The 19,043-nt window shown below is 36.8% G+C and overlaps 1 protein-coding gene across 1 annotated transcript in view; it reads left to right on the top strand.

The window, feature by feature from the left end:
• The window catches only part of LOC102535474 (serine palmitoyltransferase 3), a 147,800-nt gene that overhangs the window by 7,053 nt on the left and 121,704 nt on the right, over positions 1 to 19,043 (top strand). Inside the window, exon 2 of the mRNA XM_072943808.1 lies at positions 10,960 to 11,142. Coding sequence (XP_072799909.1) covers positions 10,960 to 11,142 — 183 coding nt within the window. The remainder of the gene's footprint in view (positions 1 to 10,959; positions 11,143 to 19,043) is intronic.

The following is a 19,043-nucleotide window of genomic DNA, read 5'->3' as shown; positions in this document are numbered from 1 at the left end:
CTACCCTCTTTTAAAAAGTCACTAAATCACTAGACTATTTGTGTGACTAGGTAGCTATATGCTTTTATACCGATATCCAGACATTTTGTATACTCCAAGCCTGGAGTCAGCGAGCATGATTTAAGCAAGTGGAATTTTTGGAAGGAGATAGAAATAGAAGTCAAATACTATTAATTAATTCAGATGATTCTATTACCTCTTAGCAGGAGATGAAATGTGCCTGGATTAGATGGATAATGACTAATTCTCAGGGTATGTAGACCTGTCATGTGGTTATAATAAAATTCTGCATTCTCAGGGTTGAGTGTCCAAGAAAATTCAGTATAATCTGCTTCCCCATTTGTGACCCTGTATATGAGATTTTTTTTAAAAAATTATTTAAGACACTTTTGTATCACACTCTATGCTAAGAACTTTATAGATACAATCGTATGTGATTTTTACAACTTTCTGCATTTGATCCTGTGACTATCCCCATTTTTTTATATGAGGCAACTGATAATACAAAAGTTAACACAATCTGCCTAAGATTAAACCTCTAGTTAATAGTGCAGACTAGCCCAGGGTTTGTGTTTTTATCACTGGAAAAAATACCTTTCCCTCAAACATTTTATTGTGAATATTTGCAAACTTACAGAAAAATTAAGAGTTCTACAATGATTACTCATATCCCTACCACCTAGATTCTACAGTTAACATTTCATTATGTTTATTTCATCACATATCTATCCATCTGTCTTGTCCATCCCTCTATCCAGCATATGGTATTTTTCTTTCTCTTACTGGCTTACATCACTTAGAATAACATTCTCCAGGGACATACATGTTGCTGCAAATGGCTTTATTTTATCTTTTTTTATGACTGGATAGTATTCCATTGTATAAATATACCACTTCTTCTTTATCCAGTCATCCGTCGAGGTACATGTAGTTTGTTTTCATGTCTTGGCTATTGTAAATAGTGCTGCTATGAACACTGGGGTGCAGGTGTTTTCTGAAGTAGGGTTCCTACTGGATATATGCCCAGGAGTGGGATTACTAGATCATATGGTAAATCTATTCTTAGTCTTTTGAGTAATCTCCATACTGTTTTCCATAGTGGCTGCACCAAACTGCATTCCCACCAGCAGTGTAGGAGTGCTCCCTTTTCTCTACACCCTCTCCAACATTTGTCATTTGTGGACTTTTGAAAGATGGCCATTCTGACTGGGGTGAGGTGATAACTCATTGTAGTTTTGATTTGCATTTCTCTGATAATTAGTGGTACTGAGCATTTTCTCATGTTCCTATTGGTCATTTGTATATCTCTGTTGGAGAATTGCTTGTTTAGGTCTTCTGCCCATTTTTGGATTGGATTGTTTATTTGTTTGTTTATTAAGTCTTAAGAGCTGTTTATATAGTCTGGAAATCAAGCCCTTGTCAGTTTCATCTTTTGCAAATTTTTTTTCCCATTTCTTAGGTTGTTGTTTTGTTTTGCTAATAGTTTCCTTTGCTGTGCAAATCTTGTAAATTTAATTAGGTCTCATTTGTTTATTTTTGCTTTTATTGCTATTGGTATGGTAGATTGTCCCAGGAGAACAATACTGAGATGTAAGTGAGATAATTTTTTATTTTGTTTTGATTATGTTATCTTCTAGGAGTTTTATTGTGTCTTGTCTTATGATTAAGTCTTTAATCCATTTTGAGTTTATTTTTGTGTATGGTGTGAGGGAGTATTCTAACTTCATTGATTTGCATGCTGCTGTCCAGTTTTCCCAACACCACCTGCTGAAGAGATTGTCTTTATTCCATTGCATGTTCTTGCCTCCTTTGTTGAAGATTAATTGACAAAAAGTTTGTGGATTCATTTCTGGGCCCTCTATTCTATACCACTGAGCCATATGTCTGTTTCTGTACCAACACCGTGCTATTTTGATGACTGTAGCTCTGCAGTATTGTCTTAAAGTTGGGAGGGTTCTTTCTCCAGCCTCATTCTTTTCCTTCAGAAATGCTTTGGCAATTTTGGGACTTTTCTGATTCCATATAAATTTTAATATGATTTGTTCTAGTTCTGTGAAATATGTCTTGGGTAATTTGATAGGGATTGCATTAAAACTGTTGATTGCTTTGGGAAGTATGACCATTTTAATAATATTGATTCTTCCAATCAAGAAGCATGGGATAGCTTTCAATTTTTTTATGTCTTCTTTAATTTCCTTAATCAATGTTCTATAACTCTCTGTGTATAAGTCTTTCACCTCCTTGTTAGATTTATTCCTAGGTATTTTATTCCTTTAGCTGCTATTTTAAAGGGGATTGTTTCTTTACTTTCTTTTCCTGTTGATTCTTTATTAGTGTAAAGAAATGCTGCTGATTTTTATACATTAATCTTGTATCCTGTTACCTTGCTGAAATATTTTATTAATTCTAGTAGTTTTTGTGTGTAGTTTTTAGGGTTCTCTATATATAGTATCATGTCATCTGCATATAGTGACAATTTTACCTCTTCTTTTCCAGTTTGGAGCCCTTTTATTTCTTTTTCTTGCCTGATTGCTGTGCTAGGACTTGCAAGACTATGTTGAATAGGAGTGGATAAGACAACCTTGTTTTGTCCCAGATTTTAGTGGGAATGTACTATGCTGGCTGTAGGTTTGTCATAAGTAGCTCTTATTATGTTCAGATATCTTCCTTCTATACCCATTTTGGTGAGAGATTTTACCATAAATGGGTGTTAAATTTTATCAAGTGTTTTTCTGCATCTATTGAGATGATCACGTGGTTTTTGTCCTTTCTCTTGTTGATGGGATGTATTACATTGATTGATTTACATATACTTAACCATCCTTGTGTTCCTAAGATTAACCTAAATTGATCATGGTGTATACTCTTCTGTGTGCTGTTGGATTCTATTTGCTAATATTTTGTTGAGGATAGTTGAGTCTGGTTCATCAATGATATTGGTCTGTAGTTCTCTCTTTTGGTAATGTCTTTGTCTTGTTTTGGTATCAGTGTGATGGTGGCTTCATAGAATGAGTTTGGAAGTACTCCCTCCTTTTCAATCTTCTGTAAAAATATGAGAAGGGTCGGTATGAGTTCTTTGTATGTTTGGTAGAAATCCCCAGTGAACCCATCTGGTCCTGGACTTTTATTTGTACAGAGTTTTTTTATTGCTAATTCAATTTCATTTCTAGTGATCAGTTTGTTCAAGTGGTCAATTTCCTCTTGATTCAGTCTTGGTGTTGTGTTTTCATTGCTGTTTATCTCAAAGTATTTTTTAATGTCTTTTTTTATTTCATCATTGACCCATTGGTTTTTTAGTAGCATGTTGTTTAATATCATTCTGTTATTCCTTTCTTCTTTGTTTTTCTGTAGTTGATTCCAAGTTTCATGGCATTGTAGTCAGAAAAGATGCTTGAAATAAGTTCTATCTTCTTAAAATTGTTGAGGCTTCTTTTGTGCCCAAGTACATGATCTAACCTAGAAAACTTTCCATATGCAGTTGAAAAGAATGTATGTCCTATTTTGGGGGGATGTAATGTTCTGAAAATATCAACCGAGTCTAGTTGTACTATTGTGTCATTTAGTTTCTTTGTTGCCTTATTTATTTTCTGTCTGGAAGATCTGTCTAGGGATGTCAATGGGATGTTAAAGTCTCACCATGATTGTATTCCCATCAGTTTTTCCCTTTATATCTGTTAGTAGTTGCATTTAGGTGCTCCTATATTGGATGCATATATGTAAATGTGTGTAATATCCTCATCTTGTATTGGTCTTTTAATTATTATATTATTATTATTATTATTATTATCATCATCATCATCATCATCATCATCATCATCATCATCATCATCATCCTTTATGGCCTTTGTTTAAAGTATATTTTGTATGAAATTAGTATTGCTGCTCCAGCTTCCTTGTAATTTCCATTTGCGTGGAATATCTCTTTCCATCCTCTCTCAAGCTATGTTTGTCCTTTTCCCTAAAGTGTGTCTCTTGTATGCTGCATACTGTTGGTTCTTGTTTTATTATCCCATCTGCCACTCTATGTCTTTTGATTGGAACATTTAGTCCATTAGCATTTACAGTAATTATTGATAGATGTATGTTTATTGACATTTGAACTTAGTTTTGCTGGTGATTTGGTATTTTCTTTGTTCCTTTCTTTTTCTTTTTGTGTTTTGATAATTTTTCTTTGTATTATCTTTGTTTCTCTTTAGTTTTTGTGACTCTATTGTAAGCTTTTGGCTTGTGGTTGCCCTGTTTTTTACATACAGTAACCCATTACTATATCTGTTTGTTTTAAACAGATAGTAATATAAGCTCAAACTCATCCTACTGAGAACAACAACAACAAAAACTCCATATTTTCTTGCTCCCCTCTCCTACCCTTAATGAGTGATGTCCTCTTTTACAATTTCATATTTATTGTGTTGTAATTCGTTGTAGTTATCGCCTTTCCAGTTATGGTTTTCTCCTTTCTGTAGGGTCCTGCTTTCTTTCTATGTAGAGTAGACCTTTCAATATTTTTTTTAGCATAGGTTTAGTTTTGCCAAATTCTTTTAGTTTTTGCTTGTCTGTGAAGTTCTTTATCTCTCCTTGTATTCTAAAGGATAGCTTCATCAAATAAAGTATTCTAGGTTGCATCTTGTTTTACATTCAGGAGTTTGAATATATCTTGCCACTCCCTTCTGGCCTGTAGTGTTTGTGTAGCAAAATCAGTTGAAAGCCTTATAGTGGTTCCCTTGTAATTCAATCTTTGTTTTCTCTTGCTGCTTTTAGAATCATTTCTTTATCTTTACCCTGGCCATCCTGATTATGATATGGCTTGATGTGGGTCTGTTTATTTATTTTTTTTCTTCTTGTTTAGGACCCTCTATATTTCCTATACTTGGTTATCTGACTCCTTCTTTAGGTTTGGGAAGTTTTCAGTCATGGTTTCTTCAAACACCTTTTTAATCCCCTTTGCTCTTTCTTCTCCTTCTGTGCCCCTTATTATGCATAGATTGGCATGCTTTATGTTATCTTATGTTATACTTATTTTTTTCAATGCTTTTTATTTGTTTTCCTCTCAGCTGTTCTGATTGGGTGATTTCTGTTTTCCTGTCTTCTAAGTCATTTATTCATTCCTCTGCATAGCCTTCTTTTTACAGCCTTAGGTCAGCACTCACCTCAGGAATTGAGTTTTCCAATTTTAATTGGCTCCTCTTTATCATTTCAATTTTCTTTTTGACATCTTTTAGTTCCTTCAGTATTTCACTCACTCCTTTTTTGAAATCATGATCTAGTAGACTATCAAGGCCTATTTCACTGATAATTGTTTCAGAGGATTTCATGGGAGTGGTTCCTCTGCTTCTTCATTTTACTTATATCTCTCTGGCACTGTGGATTATGGATTATCATTTATCTACTCTGGTCCTGAAGGGATTTATTTATTTATTCATTTATCTAAAGTGGCTGCAGAAATAAAACTAAAAGAAAAAGAAATTTAAAAGATAAAAAAAATTTGAAAACAGAATATAATCCATAACAGAACAAAATGAAGAGAAATAAAAATTGTGCTGAGACAAATTTTTAAAAACTTAAAAGAAGAAAAGTTTGAAAACAGAGTATATTTAATAACAGGAGAACAAAACAAAGAGAAATAAAAATCAATAATAGAAGAACAAAAAAAGAAATTAAAATGAAATTGAGATATATGAAAATAATAATAAAATATTTTAGTAAGAGAAAGTTTCACACAAGCATGAGGAGAAACATGAATGTGAATATTAATATAATATTTTAAAATAAAATTTTAAAAGGGATTAAAAATAGAAATCTAAAATAATTTTTAAAATTAAAAAGAAAAAAATAGTTAATGTGTTCCTGTAGACACTCTGAGCCCTTAATTTTGCTGAGAGTTCCTTCTTAAGTATGAATGTTTTCCATATCTTCTTTTGATGCCTTTTGCCTGTTAGCCCTTTTGTTTGGGGTGTGGCTGGTATTCTGGTAACCAGAGCCTGCCCTGGCTATTGAGCAAATGGAACCTTTTTTTTTGTTCTGTGGTTGTTGTTGCTCCTGCCCTTGCCCTGCTGTGCAAACTCTGCTCCTTGGTTCCAGAGGCCTTCCAATTGTGCCCCTGGTCTGTGCTGCTTCCAGTGGTGGTAGGTGGGTGGGTCACACCCCCTCCCAACACCAAGTCCTTGCTGTGCTCCTGCATGGTAGTTGAGCAGGTTCCTTACCCACTCAGTGCTGCTCCTGCTTCACATCAGGTCTGTGCTCGGTAGGCCAGCTGGGAGAAAACCAGCCCTTGCCTCTGCTCTGTGTTCATTTGTCTTAGAAGAGTAAGATTACAGAGACACAGATGTAGAAGGTTTCTATTTGCCTGGGGCTGTAAACAAATCTCAGTCCAGCCTATGAGATTTCAAAGCCCATAGGTAAGGATTAGGTTTTGAACCTACCTCTGCCTGGGATCCCGGCACCTAAGAATATGGTGGCTGTGTCTGAGACCCTGCTCTCTTCTCCATAGAATGTGCCAGAAATAGTGCCACATTTCTGCAGAGACAAAGGCTATGGCTCCCCTCTCCCTAGTGCACACCAGCAGTGTTGCATTGCTTTTTTTTTTTTAATATTTTATGGGAGACCCAGGCTGTTCTGATATGTATACCCTCCCAGCAGCAGCGCACAATACCACCGCAGTCCCCTGAGGTTGCCTCTGTAAAGTTGGCCTGAGTCCTCCAGCTTAGGCAGCCTAACCTGTCCCACCCTGCTGATTTGTGTCTAGGGCTGGGGGTTGCAGGGACTCTTTGTGCCCCTTTAACTTAGTTCTGTTGGTCAAGGGCTGTTCTGTACAAGTCCAAGCCTCTGAGGTTCTCCCTCTGTCCCACTGACTTCTCTGTTGGAAAGGGGAAGACCCAGGGAACAAGCGCTACTTCTCCTTTGCCACTCCCTCCCCACAGGACTGATCCCACACTATTTTCCTTTTTCTTCCTCCTTTTTACCCTTTTCTCCTACCAGATTGGTGGTGTATCTTGTCTTTTGAAGAAGGTGATGTACTGTCAAAGTTCATCAGGTGTTCTGATTGGATGGGTGGGTCCATGGATGTCAGGCTTGGTGTATTCGTGGAGGGTGAGCTACGAGTGTCCTTCTATTCCATCATCTTGGCCCTTCTCCCCAGGATGGTATTGATGTCTTGAAAGTTTCTCTGTTATATGTGCTGATGTGACATTGCCATCCTCTAAGTCAACCAAAGGGGTTAATTTATGAGCCACTAAGTCAGGGTTCTGAAGTCACCCACAATGGGCGCCCTTCACTCACCCTTCATCTACGGCACCCTTACAAGTGGGGAGTCCTGAAATTCAGCCCCAAACTTCCTGCTCTTCTTTTTATCTTGTCCTTTATCACATTCACCTTCAACAGTGATGCACATGGGCCTCAGAGTTGTTGAGGCCCAGATCTTCTATTTCAGTTAGGCCTCTACCTTTTTCCCATATTTCTAAGTGCCCAGCAAACATGTCCACTTACAATCATGACTCCAACTCATCAGATCACATGTATTTTCATTGTCTCCCCCTCCATAAGCAGTCCTCCTTCTAAGTCCCTATTTCTTCTTACCAATATTAAGATGATGCTCTTTGAAGATACTTCTATTACCTCTTCCTTGACCTCACACCTATCAAGTCACAATAATTTATTAAATCTGTTTCATAAGGATTTCAGATGCTTTTGCTAGAGTCTGGACACATCTAGGAAGAAAGAAAGCCCCTTGCATATCCCCATGTTGTGGAAAGAACAAAGAGGTGGTTTTCAACTGGGTCAGGAGTTCACCAGGAAAATTGAAGAGAGATGCTGTCCAAAGTTCATGTGCAGAACAGAACCAAGGATGAGAGTCAAAGGTTGGCACTAGAATAGGAAGATCACCATCCATCAGACCTATAGGACAGGTGTGAGGACCTAGAGGTAGGTCAGGAAGTCAGGAAGTCAGGAGCAGGGACAGGGTCTGTCTCGTTCATCTTGGAAACTAGCATGTTGCTGGTTCATGGAAGACATATAGTAAGTGCCCTATATTCCCAAATACACAGCATTTGTTATAACCTTTTCTTCACTTTCCATTCTAGACCTCATACTGAGCAATGCTCCTTCACTTTCATCATTTTAAACCACCAGGTAGTGTTTGGGGAGGACACGTTCAACAAAAGCAACATCCGATAATGTTAGTGTGTGCTGTCTAGAGAGTAATCTGATATAATGGATAAATAAAGAGTCAAGGAATTTTAATAAGATTTAATAATATTTTGTGGGGTTTTAACTCAACAATTCAAGTGTAAAATGTCATTATAAAAAGGCTTTTAAAAATTGCCTTAAAACAAGTAATATAGATAAAAAAATATTCATCTACCTGATAGATTTTGTTTTTTGACAGTTACATACTTTGTGGTTTCTGATAAAATTCCAGTGACTAAGTCACATAAAGATTCCAAAAATACTGCATCTCAAATAATGTAGAGGAAATGAAGGCAATTTAGGCTAGTAAACTGTGTTGGTGGAAACAGTGCTTACAGTATTAGAATGGGGAAAATAGTATTTCTAATTAAAATAATTTTATACAATATATCACTCTAAAATATATGTGTAAGCTAAATTGATAAATTAGATATTAGTAAACATTTGACAATTTTGAATAAATCACTAAAAGTTATACATTCCAAGTGATCAAAACACTTCCTAAGGATCATCTCATTGTGAAACTGGGAATCCAATGATTGCATTATATTTGTTGAGTGAAAAAAATGAATGGATGTGTAAATATTTATTAAAGACAAAAACTTCATTAATAGCATTGGGATGATTTATTTACTAAGCATTAAGCAAAATTTGCACTACTATGTGCAAATCAATTGAATAGGAGTAAAAATGGTTTGATATTAAAAGTCTACTTTCTACTAGGAAAAAAGAGAAAAGCAGCTTAACTTTTTGTTATGAAAAATTTTAAATATATAGAAAAGCCAAAAAAAATAAAAATCACCCATATAACCTCCATCTAGAATCAACAGTTATTAGCATTTCCCCTAAATTGCTCTTTGTATATGTTTAATTTTTGATGAACCATTTGACAGAAAATTATAGCTTCACCTTTCTTAATACTTCAGCATGCATCTACAAAGATTAAAACATTCTCCCACATGACTATAAGGCTATTATCACTCCTAACAAAACTAAAAATTCCTTAATAATATATCTTCCCAGTACACATTTGGATTTCTACAGTTTTTGAAATAAGTATTTTTATTAGTTTTTTTTTTACCAAAAACAAAAAAAGAGGATCGAATGAAAGAACACACAATACACTTGCTTTTCTCTTAAGTCCCCTCCCCAATTCTTTTTTCCTTTTTTCCCCAGTTTGATTGAGGTATAGTTAATAAGTAAAAATTGTATGTATTTGAGGTGCATCATGTGATTTGATATACATATACATAGTGTGCACTAGATCCCTAGAACTTCTTCATCTTATAACTGAAAGCACTTGTACTCTTTGATCAATATCTCCCCATTTTCCCCACCCACCCCATCTCAGCTGCTAGCAACCCCCATTTTATTCTGTTTCTGTGAGTTAAGCTTTTTAAGATTCCACCTATAAGTAAAATCATGCAGTATTATTCTTTCTGTGTCTGACTTATTTCACTTAGATAACATACTCTAAGTTCATCCATGTTGTCACAAAAGACAGAATTTTCTTTTGTGTGTGTGTGGCTGAATAATATTCTAGTATGTATGTGTCTACGTGTATACAAATCACATTTTCTTTATCCATCCATCCATCGATGGACACTTAGGTCATTTCTGTATGTTGGCTATTGTGAAAAATGCTGCAATGAACATAGAAGTGCAGATATCTCTTAATGATATTGATGTCATTTCCTATGAATATCTACCCAGAAGTGGGTTTGCTGGATCATTTGGTAGTTCTTTTAATTTTTTGAGGAATCTCTATACTCTTCATCATAATGATTGCTACAATTTTCATTCCCATCAACAGTGCACAAGGATTCCCTTTCTCCACATCCTAACCAACACTTCTTATCTCTTTTCTTTTTGATAACAGCCAAGCTAACAGGTGTCAGGTGATATCTCATTTTGACTTTGATTTGCATTCCCTGATGATTAGCGATGTTGAGCACATTTCATGTACCTGCTGGCCACCTGTATGTCTTCTTTGGAAAAATATCTATTCAGGTCCTTTGCCTATTTGTAATTGGGTTATTTGGCCTTTTTGAGTTGCATGAGTTATTGACATATAGTTTTGGCTATTAACCCTTTAACAGATATGTGTTTCCAAAAATTTCCTCTCATTCTGTAGGTTGCCTTTTCATTTTGTTGATCATTTATTTGGCCATGCAAAAACTTTTTATTTTGATGTAGTCCCATTTGTTTATGTTTTGCATTTAAAGGCCAGACTAGTTGTAATATAGAAAGTCACACATTGTGGATTATCTGATTGTTTCCTCACGAAATAATTTACCTGATATTTCTTTTGAAATGGAAATTACATATTAGAACTTGACTAAATTCAGATGAAATATTTCATCAGCATATTGAATATTAGATCATGATAAGACCACAGAGTGGTGAGTTGTTCTAACATCTGTGTTGTAATTTGACCACCTGGTTAAGGATGTAAACCCAGGTTTGTGATTGGGCAGTAACCTGTAGGGGGATAGTTTGGCATCTTGCGAAAGCCCTATTCCTCATTAACTTTTTACTTAATGGATTCAGAGCCTGTTGATCACTTTTGCCTGAATCAATTATTTCAACAGGAATTGTAAAATAAAATGACATTTTTGATTAGCCTCTTCAATGATCAGTTTCTACTTTTCTCCAGGGAGCTTTAACAATCTTAAATATGTTCTTTGAAATGTAAAAGGTTGAAAGTCCAAAATTTCAAGTATCAGAGTTTATTGTAATGGGAGAGTGCTAACCTTCAATTTTCTTTTGTCTTTGCAGCAAAATGGAAATTCCAATTTCTATAAGCCAATTGTTGAATCCTTTGAGGAAGCACCTCTTTATGCTGTGATTTTAACTTATATGGGATATGGAATTGGGACGCTGTTTGGCTATCTCAGAGATTTTTTGAGAAACTTGGGTATAGAAAAATGCAATGCAGCTGTAGAGCGAGAAGAACAAAAGGTACGTATGAGCATCTTCTTGGATCTCTGTCAATGCCTATTGTTCTCTGAAGTGTTCTCACTGTGGTGATGCATGTTCAGGTCCTAAAAAGAGTGACACACTCAGGAACTACTCAGGGTAAATCCTATTACTCTGCACCCTCTAGACACTGTAAACATCCCCTGTGTATTCATGGACTTGTTTTTGTTTTACACATATTTATTGAGCAACTACTATTTGCCAGATTGAACTAAGGAATTTCTCATACATAATTATATTTAATTTCTATAATAAGTTCATAAGATATATATTAAATATAAGTTTTTAAAAAAATTCTTTTCTTTTATTTATTTTTGGGAGACGTTGTTAGGTTTCTTTATTTATTTTTAGAAGAGGTACTGGGGATTGAACCCAGGACCATGTGCATGCTAAGCATGTGCTCTACCACTTGAGCTACCCTCCCCCTAGAATACCATTTTAAAGATGAAAAGTAAAAATATAAGAGTGAGGCACATGAGTAGGACTGTATTCTGATCTTCTAGTTGTAGGTTGAGCAGTTGTAGGCTTATTTATGTTCTATTCTGGAGTAGAAACGTGTGTTTGAATGAAATGTGAGATTACAATTTCATTTAGGTCCAAGTTTCTCATGTCTGGCACTATTGACATTGTAGACTGGCTAATTTTTTGAAGTGGGAGGCTGCTCTGTGCATTGTAGGACTTTTTCAATAGAATCCCTGGCCTCTACCCACTAGAGGCAATAGGCACTCTTCTACATACGTGTGATAATCAAAATGCCTCCAGACATTGCCAAATGTCTCATGGAGTACAAAATCACTCTCAGTTTAGAACCAGTGATCTAGATACTTTCAGTAGTTAACCTGTAAAAGTCTACATCATCCCCTTTTCACAGAGACAACCTGGAAAACATTCAGAGATCTGGGAAGAGCCTGTGTCTTATTAACATGTTTTCCAAAATTGATTTGAATGATTTATGATGCTATGAACTTCTTTTTCCTAAAAATTTCTTTGGAATATATGATTGTGGACATAGATTATCCACATGATGGAGACTTGAGCACATCTAAGCAAAGAACATAGTTGAGGCATAAACTTCCATGTAATGAGAAAACCTCAAATGCTGTAAATTAGTGACAAGCACCCACGGTAAGATAAACTCTTGTTACAGTAACACAACCATGAACAAATGGTGTAGAAAACTTATTTTGAAATTCTCTTAGATCAAGTGTATTGCCTTCAGAAGGAAATCAGGTCCAGTTTTATCATTTCACTCTCTCCTACCTTTACCTGGTATTTGAGCACATGCTCTACACTAAGTAATGAAGGCTAATAGGGAAGAAACAATAGGTCCCTCCATCAGAGAATTTGAAGTCTGGTGTGTAAAAACAGACTCACAAGCAAAACAAATGATAAAAAGTGATGATAAGGAGGAAGGTGATATAAGAAACAGAGATCCATGCCTTATGATTCACTCAGGAAGTCAGAAAGGCATGATGCTGGAGCTTGAATGGTGAGCAGGAGTCTATGTAGTGAGCAAGGGTGCAAAGAGGACACTCTCAGAAGAGGGCAGTCTTTGTGCCAAAGCATTCCTTCACTCATTAGTCAATTCACATTTGTTTTGAGCATGTGTTTTGTGCCAGGCACAGTGCTAAATGTGGGGATATAAGAATAACCAACACAGAAATGGATCTTGCCTTTAGAGATTTAACTATAAAAAAACAATTGCAACAGAATTTGATAAGAGGTAACACAGAGATAAGTAGATGACATCAAGGAAGCAAACAAGAGAAACATTCAATGTCATCTTGGTATTCAATGAAGGATTCTGGGAAGAAGAGGAAATTAAATAATATCTTAAGGCTGAAGAGTAAGTAGTAAGGTAAAGGGTGAGGCAAGATGTGAGGGAAGGAGTCTTTAAGGATAGGAAATATGGTGCAAAATAGCTAAGAAACAAGAGAAAGCATTGTCTACTTAAGGGACCAAGGAATTCTAACAACCAGAATGTTGCAAGTGAGAGTGGGAGTATGTGGAGAGAAAGATTGTTTGAGAGGGAAGCAGGAACCACACTACAATGGGTTTTTATAAGCCATGGGCATTTATTATAAGAACAATGAGAAGGTATTGAAGGATTTCAGGCAGAGGAATGCAGATTTGCAGATTAGAAAGTTTGTGTTCCCTGCCCTATGAAAGATGTATTGCAGGAGGACAACAAAGGGACCAAAAAAGAAGCTAAGAGGCTGATGCAGAAATCCAGGTTTTAGGGAAAATTCTAGCTAAGGGCTTGGGCTGTGCCTAGGGTAGTGATCATAGGGATGGTGATAACATACAAGGCCAAAAGATGTTTAGGAATTTCTTTAGGGATGATTGATTTGACTTGAGGAATTAGGGAAATGTACAAATCGAAGAACCCCACTAGGATTATGACTTGGACAGCTGGGTAGAAAGAAGGTGTTATCATTCACTGAGATGGGGAATAGAGAAGGAAGGGTTGGTTAGAGGGGGAAAGTGGTCAAATCATGTTTTCACAAGTTGAGTTTAACGAATTGGCAGCTGGAGATAGAGGTCTAGACCTCACAGAGAAAATTCTCAGATGGGCGTCATGGCACCTTACACATATCTGGCGCTTGTTAACAGTCGTCAAAGCCACTGAAGCCAATGAGATTTCCCAGGGAAAGTCTGTACAAGGAAGAAGAGAAAATATGAGAAGAGAACAAACAACTTTAGAGAACTTAATAGATGTTAGAGAGGAATTTCAAATCAAGAATGGAAGCAAAGTGACAATAAAAAGCCTTATAATCATCTAGGGAAGAGATAATTTGTACTTTATCTGGGGAAGAGGGAATGAAGAAAAGGGAACCAATTAGAGATACAGGAGATAGGATCAACAAGTTTTGATGCTGGAATGTATGGAAAATAAGCAGAGGGAGGAAATCAGGATAACCCCGAATTTCTAGTAGGGTCAGACATAAGAATGTTTGCGGCACACCAGTCATGACAGAATGGTCCTGTACTTGGCAAAAAGATAGCCACAGACAGTTATAAGGATATAAAGGTCCTTTAATGGTAAAGGATTGAAATGGTTAAATCAAGCTGGAGACAACCCAGCACACTTCCAGAGAAAAATGCAGTTTTCCCAGATCCTAGCAGAGCTGATGGTGAAACTGGAAAATTGGGATGAGAAAGCAAGTTCCTTTTGGCCATTCTCACAAGGATCTCCACAGCCCCTCCCTGCCACCAGCTGGTGTGTTCTAGAAGCTCTCATCACCAGTCTTTCTGCTCCCCAGGCACAATTAACTGGTGCACAGTAAATCAGCACATTCTAGAATACTTACTGGAGCACAGCGTAAGTCAAATGTACGTCACTCAGGTGTAACATCCTTGGCAGGAATAGGCTTCAAACATGCCATCTATTTTCCAACTGATTGCAATATTTTTGCTCTATCAACCCAGCAGGGCTTGTCACTTTGATTTTTCTGAAACTCTTCTTACATTTCAAGTAGAATGCATGTGTGTGTGTGTGTGTGTGTGTACATATACACATACATGTGGCAAGCTTGCTATCAGGGAAACAGGCTCTGAGATGGAAGGCTGAGGGCTGAGAAGTGAGTGGGTGTGCTCCTGGGATCAACACCTGGACAACTGTGAGGAAGTGAAAGAGGCAAGTTGTGGCAGGTGAATTGTGAGACAGTCCCAGCAGAGGCCTCTGGGGATCCCACAGGGCTCTCTGGTGATGGGAGTGTCCCTCAGAAGCATTCTTATTAAAGGAAGAGGTGGAGCCTTCCATGATGCTAGATGGGGCTGCCATCAGAAAGGGATGTGATCTTGAGCCCAGCAGTCCCCTGCAGTCAGCTGTGAGGCTCCACGCTCCCCTCATCTGGGGGTGGGGTGCTTGAGTTCTGAATAACAGCATGTACATAGTGCACAGCTGTCTGTACCACAGCACCTCTCAGTATTGCCCCAAGAGCTGTGGAACTACCTCCCAGGAAGAAGGCATTGCATTAAATAGATCTGTGTCTCATTTTGTTTTTAACAAAATAAGCGATTTCCATCTATTTGATCTCTGTGAGGTAGAGGGCATCAGTCCACTGACTGATAGACACACCTTTTATATGACACACTTGTTATTTTGTGTTCTTCCCATTTGAGCTGCTTTTTAGAGATTGAGGGCCTTTCAGAGTAACAGGGTCTAACAATCTGCAATGGCTCCAGTCATGTGTACTTTTGGTAGGACTTGGTCACAAGAAGCCCTGGCCTTCAGACTGGCCTTCTCCTTTTAATACTGCCCCCAGCCCTGGACTTCTTGCTGTGTTAACAAGCTGTCTTAGGCACATCTTGAAGGCTCTTGCTTGAAATGTGGAGTGTGCTGCTTTCCAATGACCCCTGGTTCTTTGTAGCAAAAATGAGTGTTATTCTAATCTAAAATCTTGTTATTGTGTATGCAGAATAGATTGTCTCATCAGACAAACTGGCCGTGAGCAATGTGACACCAGGATAGAGAACGCCTCCAGGAAGGGCTGGTGGAGAGGAGCTCACAGGTGTTTTACAAAGATCGTCACTGGATGCTCTCATGTCCTGTGACACTCGTTTACTCTGTGCTCATCCTTTCCATTTTTATTTTGTTTTTCATGAAATTGTATAGATTTAGTGTGCACAACAGGATGTTTCAATGTACATGTACGCAGTGAAGTGGTTACTGTGGTCAAGCTCATTGACGTGTCCATCTCCTCACTTCTTTTTCTTAATCGAATAGAAGAATTTATGAATCCACTTTCCCTCTTTTCTCTCTCACTGTCATGACTCCTCTCATACCAAACCAGTCATTCAACTGAAGTGTTGCCCCAAATGTAGTATTTCTTTTTGCTTTTTCATCCGTTTGATTTCTAGCCCAAACATCCAGTAATTGACTCCAAAATATAAAATCCCTGACAATCCTCTTTATCTGAATCACTTGATTACTGATTCACTCAGTTTTTACTGAGTCAACCAGTAATGCTAGTTAAAACGAATAGACAAACCAAAATCTTCCTCCAAGAGAACACTAAACAGAGTACAGAGAACACACATCCAAGAGCCCCTGCTGCCTCCCTGGACTTCAGAGGTAACTAGAAGACACTAACAAGGGAAAGGACAACACAGACAGATACAAAGTTAAATATTTTACTTAAATTCTTCCTTTAACCCTTCAAAGGCAACTCTAGAGTTGAACTGCCCTTTATTAACGATTTCTAGGTAAATTACTTTCTCAATGATATAATAGCCCAACTTTGCTTAATCCAGAAGAGGAGGTCAGCAAATATAGTCACATGAATGTCAAGCGTCATCAGAGATGTTAAAAATTTCAAGCGCAGTCATGTTTCTCATTCCCTACAGTCTGATGGCAGGTTGAGCACAACGCAGGCCATATGGCACCAGCCTGATGTAAAACATTTCAGTTGCAATTCCTTGTTCATATTAGATCCAGATTATCCCAATATCCCTATAAGTAAATTCCAAACATTACTGGTCCATCTCCAGAGATTGTAACTCTCACTTGAAACAAAGGGGATTCAAATAAGTTATAGCTGTAGAAAATTTTAAGATAAAGTTCTGAATGTTTGCATGAATTAAAATTGGTTTTTGAAATCCATACTGGGTATGTGAAGTAACAGCAGGGTTTGCCCAGAGGGTCTTTCTTCTGAGTGATTTGAAGGATGGGGTTTATGTAGGTTACTGGGTGTGAGGTGTGGTTTTGTCCAAATCAAACAGATGGCCCCAAAACTGGCCTTCCTGGTTGGATCTGGGTGGGTCCAAAATGAGAGGGTTTCCCTAGGAACTGAATGTACAAGCCAGCAGCTTGTGGGTGGTCATACTATGTGATTACCTTCAACACCTCCAGTCTCTTCTCAACTAACAATCAACATGGTTTTTGTTAAACCTAAATCAGTTCACAGGGCATCTCTGACCAAAACCTTTTAATGTAAATTTATGTCTCTCATGAAAAGCATATAGATTTATTTTTAAAACAAATGTGAAAGCTTATGTATTTTAATAATATGGTCTATGAACAATTACTTAAATAAACTGTAAGAATTTGCTGGGTTTTTGGGTCAAAAACAGTCATACATTGATAATTCCACATGGTTAAACTTTATATTCAATTACTGATTTGTTTAAATTATTTCTGCCATCTTTATATTTTACATTCACATTTTCTGTTGCTCATTTAAAAGGTTTGAATTTTAAATATTTTTCCTTTTTTAATTTTGGTACATTTGATTGAGTTTTCTTTGTTCTGAATTTTTTCTCCTTGTCACTGTTAAGAAGTTATATATATATATATATATATATATATATATATATATATATATATATATATATATATATATTATATCCTTTTTTTAATGGTTTTCTTTGAATATTTAACATATATATTTAGAATTTAAGTATGATTATTTAGCAGTCTTCCTCTGACCAGAAGAAGTTCATAAAGTTTCACTTTCTTCCTCCCACATACTCATTCTCCAGGTTGTCATTTATAAGTTTTAGTTTCTGTTTCTTTATAGTACATATGCAGAACTGCTTGGGCTAACCCATATTTTATCAGTTTCTTCATTCACTATTTTTTTCTGGCATCTATCTTCCTCCATAGTTATTTCATTGCTTTATTGAGGTACATGCTCAATTATTACAGAAAAGGCCTGTGGGAGTGCAACTCATGACTCCTTATGTATATTGGAATGTCTGGATTTGAATTTCTCATTTGGTTGCTGGCTTGGCTGAGTATAGGATTTTAAGTTCAAAACAATTTTCCCTCATAATCTTTCCCACCACTGCCACCTAAGCAAATTCTGAAGCAATCTAATTCTGATTCCTTTGTATATAAGCTGACTTTTCACCTTCTCTGAAGACTTTTAAGATTCTCCCTTTATTCTTCTGAAATTTAACCAGGATGTAGCTTGGTGTGGGTTTTCTCCTATTTGCTCTGTTCAGGAGTTGAGAGAACACTTACGTCTTGGGAGTCAAACCTTTCTTCCTCTCTGGAACCTTCTCCTCCTCCTCTTTCTTTACCTTCTCTTCCTCCTCTTCCACCTTACCTTCTCCTCCTCCTTCCTTCAATCTTGCAAGTCCGATTAAAGACATTGGACCTGGATCTGCTCGTCATATCTTTTGTGTCTTCTTTCATATTTTCTTTCCTCTGTTCTTTGTCATTATGACCTGGAAAGGTAGTCAGCTGATTATGCTGGTTAATTAATTTCATTCTCTGCTTTCACCATTATACTTTTGGACTTTAAACTGTTTTAAAGGATGCACTGTTTTGTTGTGTCTTTCTAAACATGTTACTTATGTAGTTTTAATTCTTTTCCTGTTTGCTCTATTAATCTTTTTATTAAATGTTAGTTCTGTTTATTGAATTTGGTGCCCCATATTGTGCTAGTTTTCCTGAAATAGTGATAACATTTTGTTTGATGCTCATTTTTGTATTTAAGGATTCTTATTTGCTTACATATTCAGCTGTCTTGAGTGACAGTAGAAGGGAAATGGAATGAGTTGCTGGGACCAGTGGCTTGTGTTCTTGCTGTGTGGGCATCCCACCTCTCTACACAAGGGCAGTGCTCTTTCACTCAGGTCTTGCCACCCAACACGGTGCTTTGTGCTGTAGGCAATATACCTGCTTCTTACTTATTAACCCAATAAAAGGAGGACAAAGAAGTCTTGTTTTCCAATTAATCATCTGGGGTATCAACTTCTTGTTGTTATTGACTTTTGGCTTTAAGATTACTGCTTCTGTTCACACCAGTCTTCTCCATAGACGTTGCAGTGCTATGATTTCCTATGGTCTTATTTCTACATTAATCAGATCTTATTTATGTTCTATCTTTTATGTTACTTCAATATTCCTGATTCATTGATGATAATCTTAACTG

This window comes from Vicugna pacos, chromosome 19 (genome assembly GCF_048564905.1).
Source record: "Vicugna pacos chromosome 19, VicPac4, whole genome shotgun sequence".
Classification (NCBI taxonomy): Eukaryota; Metazoa; Chordata; class Mammalia; order Artiodactyla; family Camelidae; genus Vicugna; species Vicugna pacos.
The sequence above is the reverse complement of the archived record's forward strand: the minus strand, read 5'-3'. Positions and strand labels throughout refer to the sequence as shown.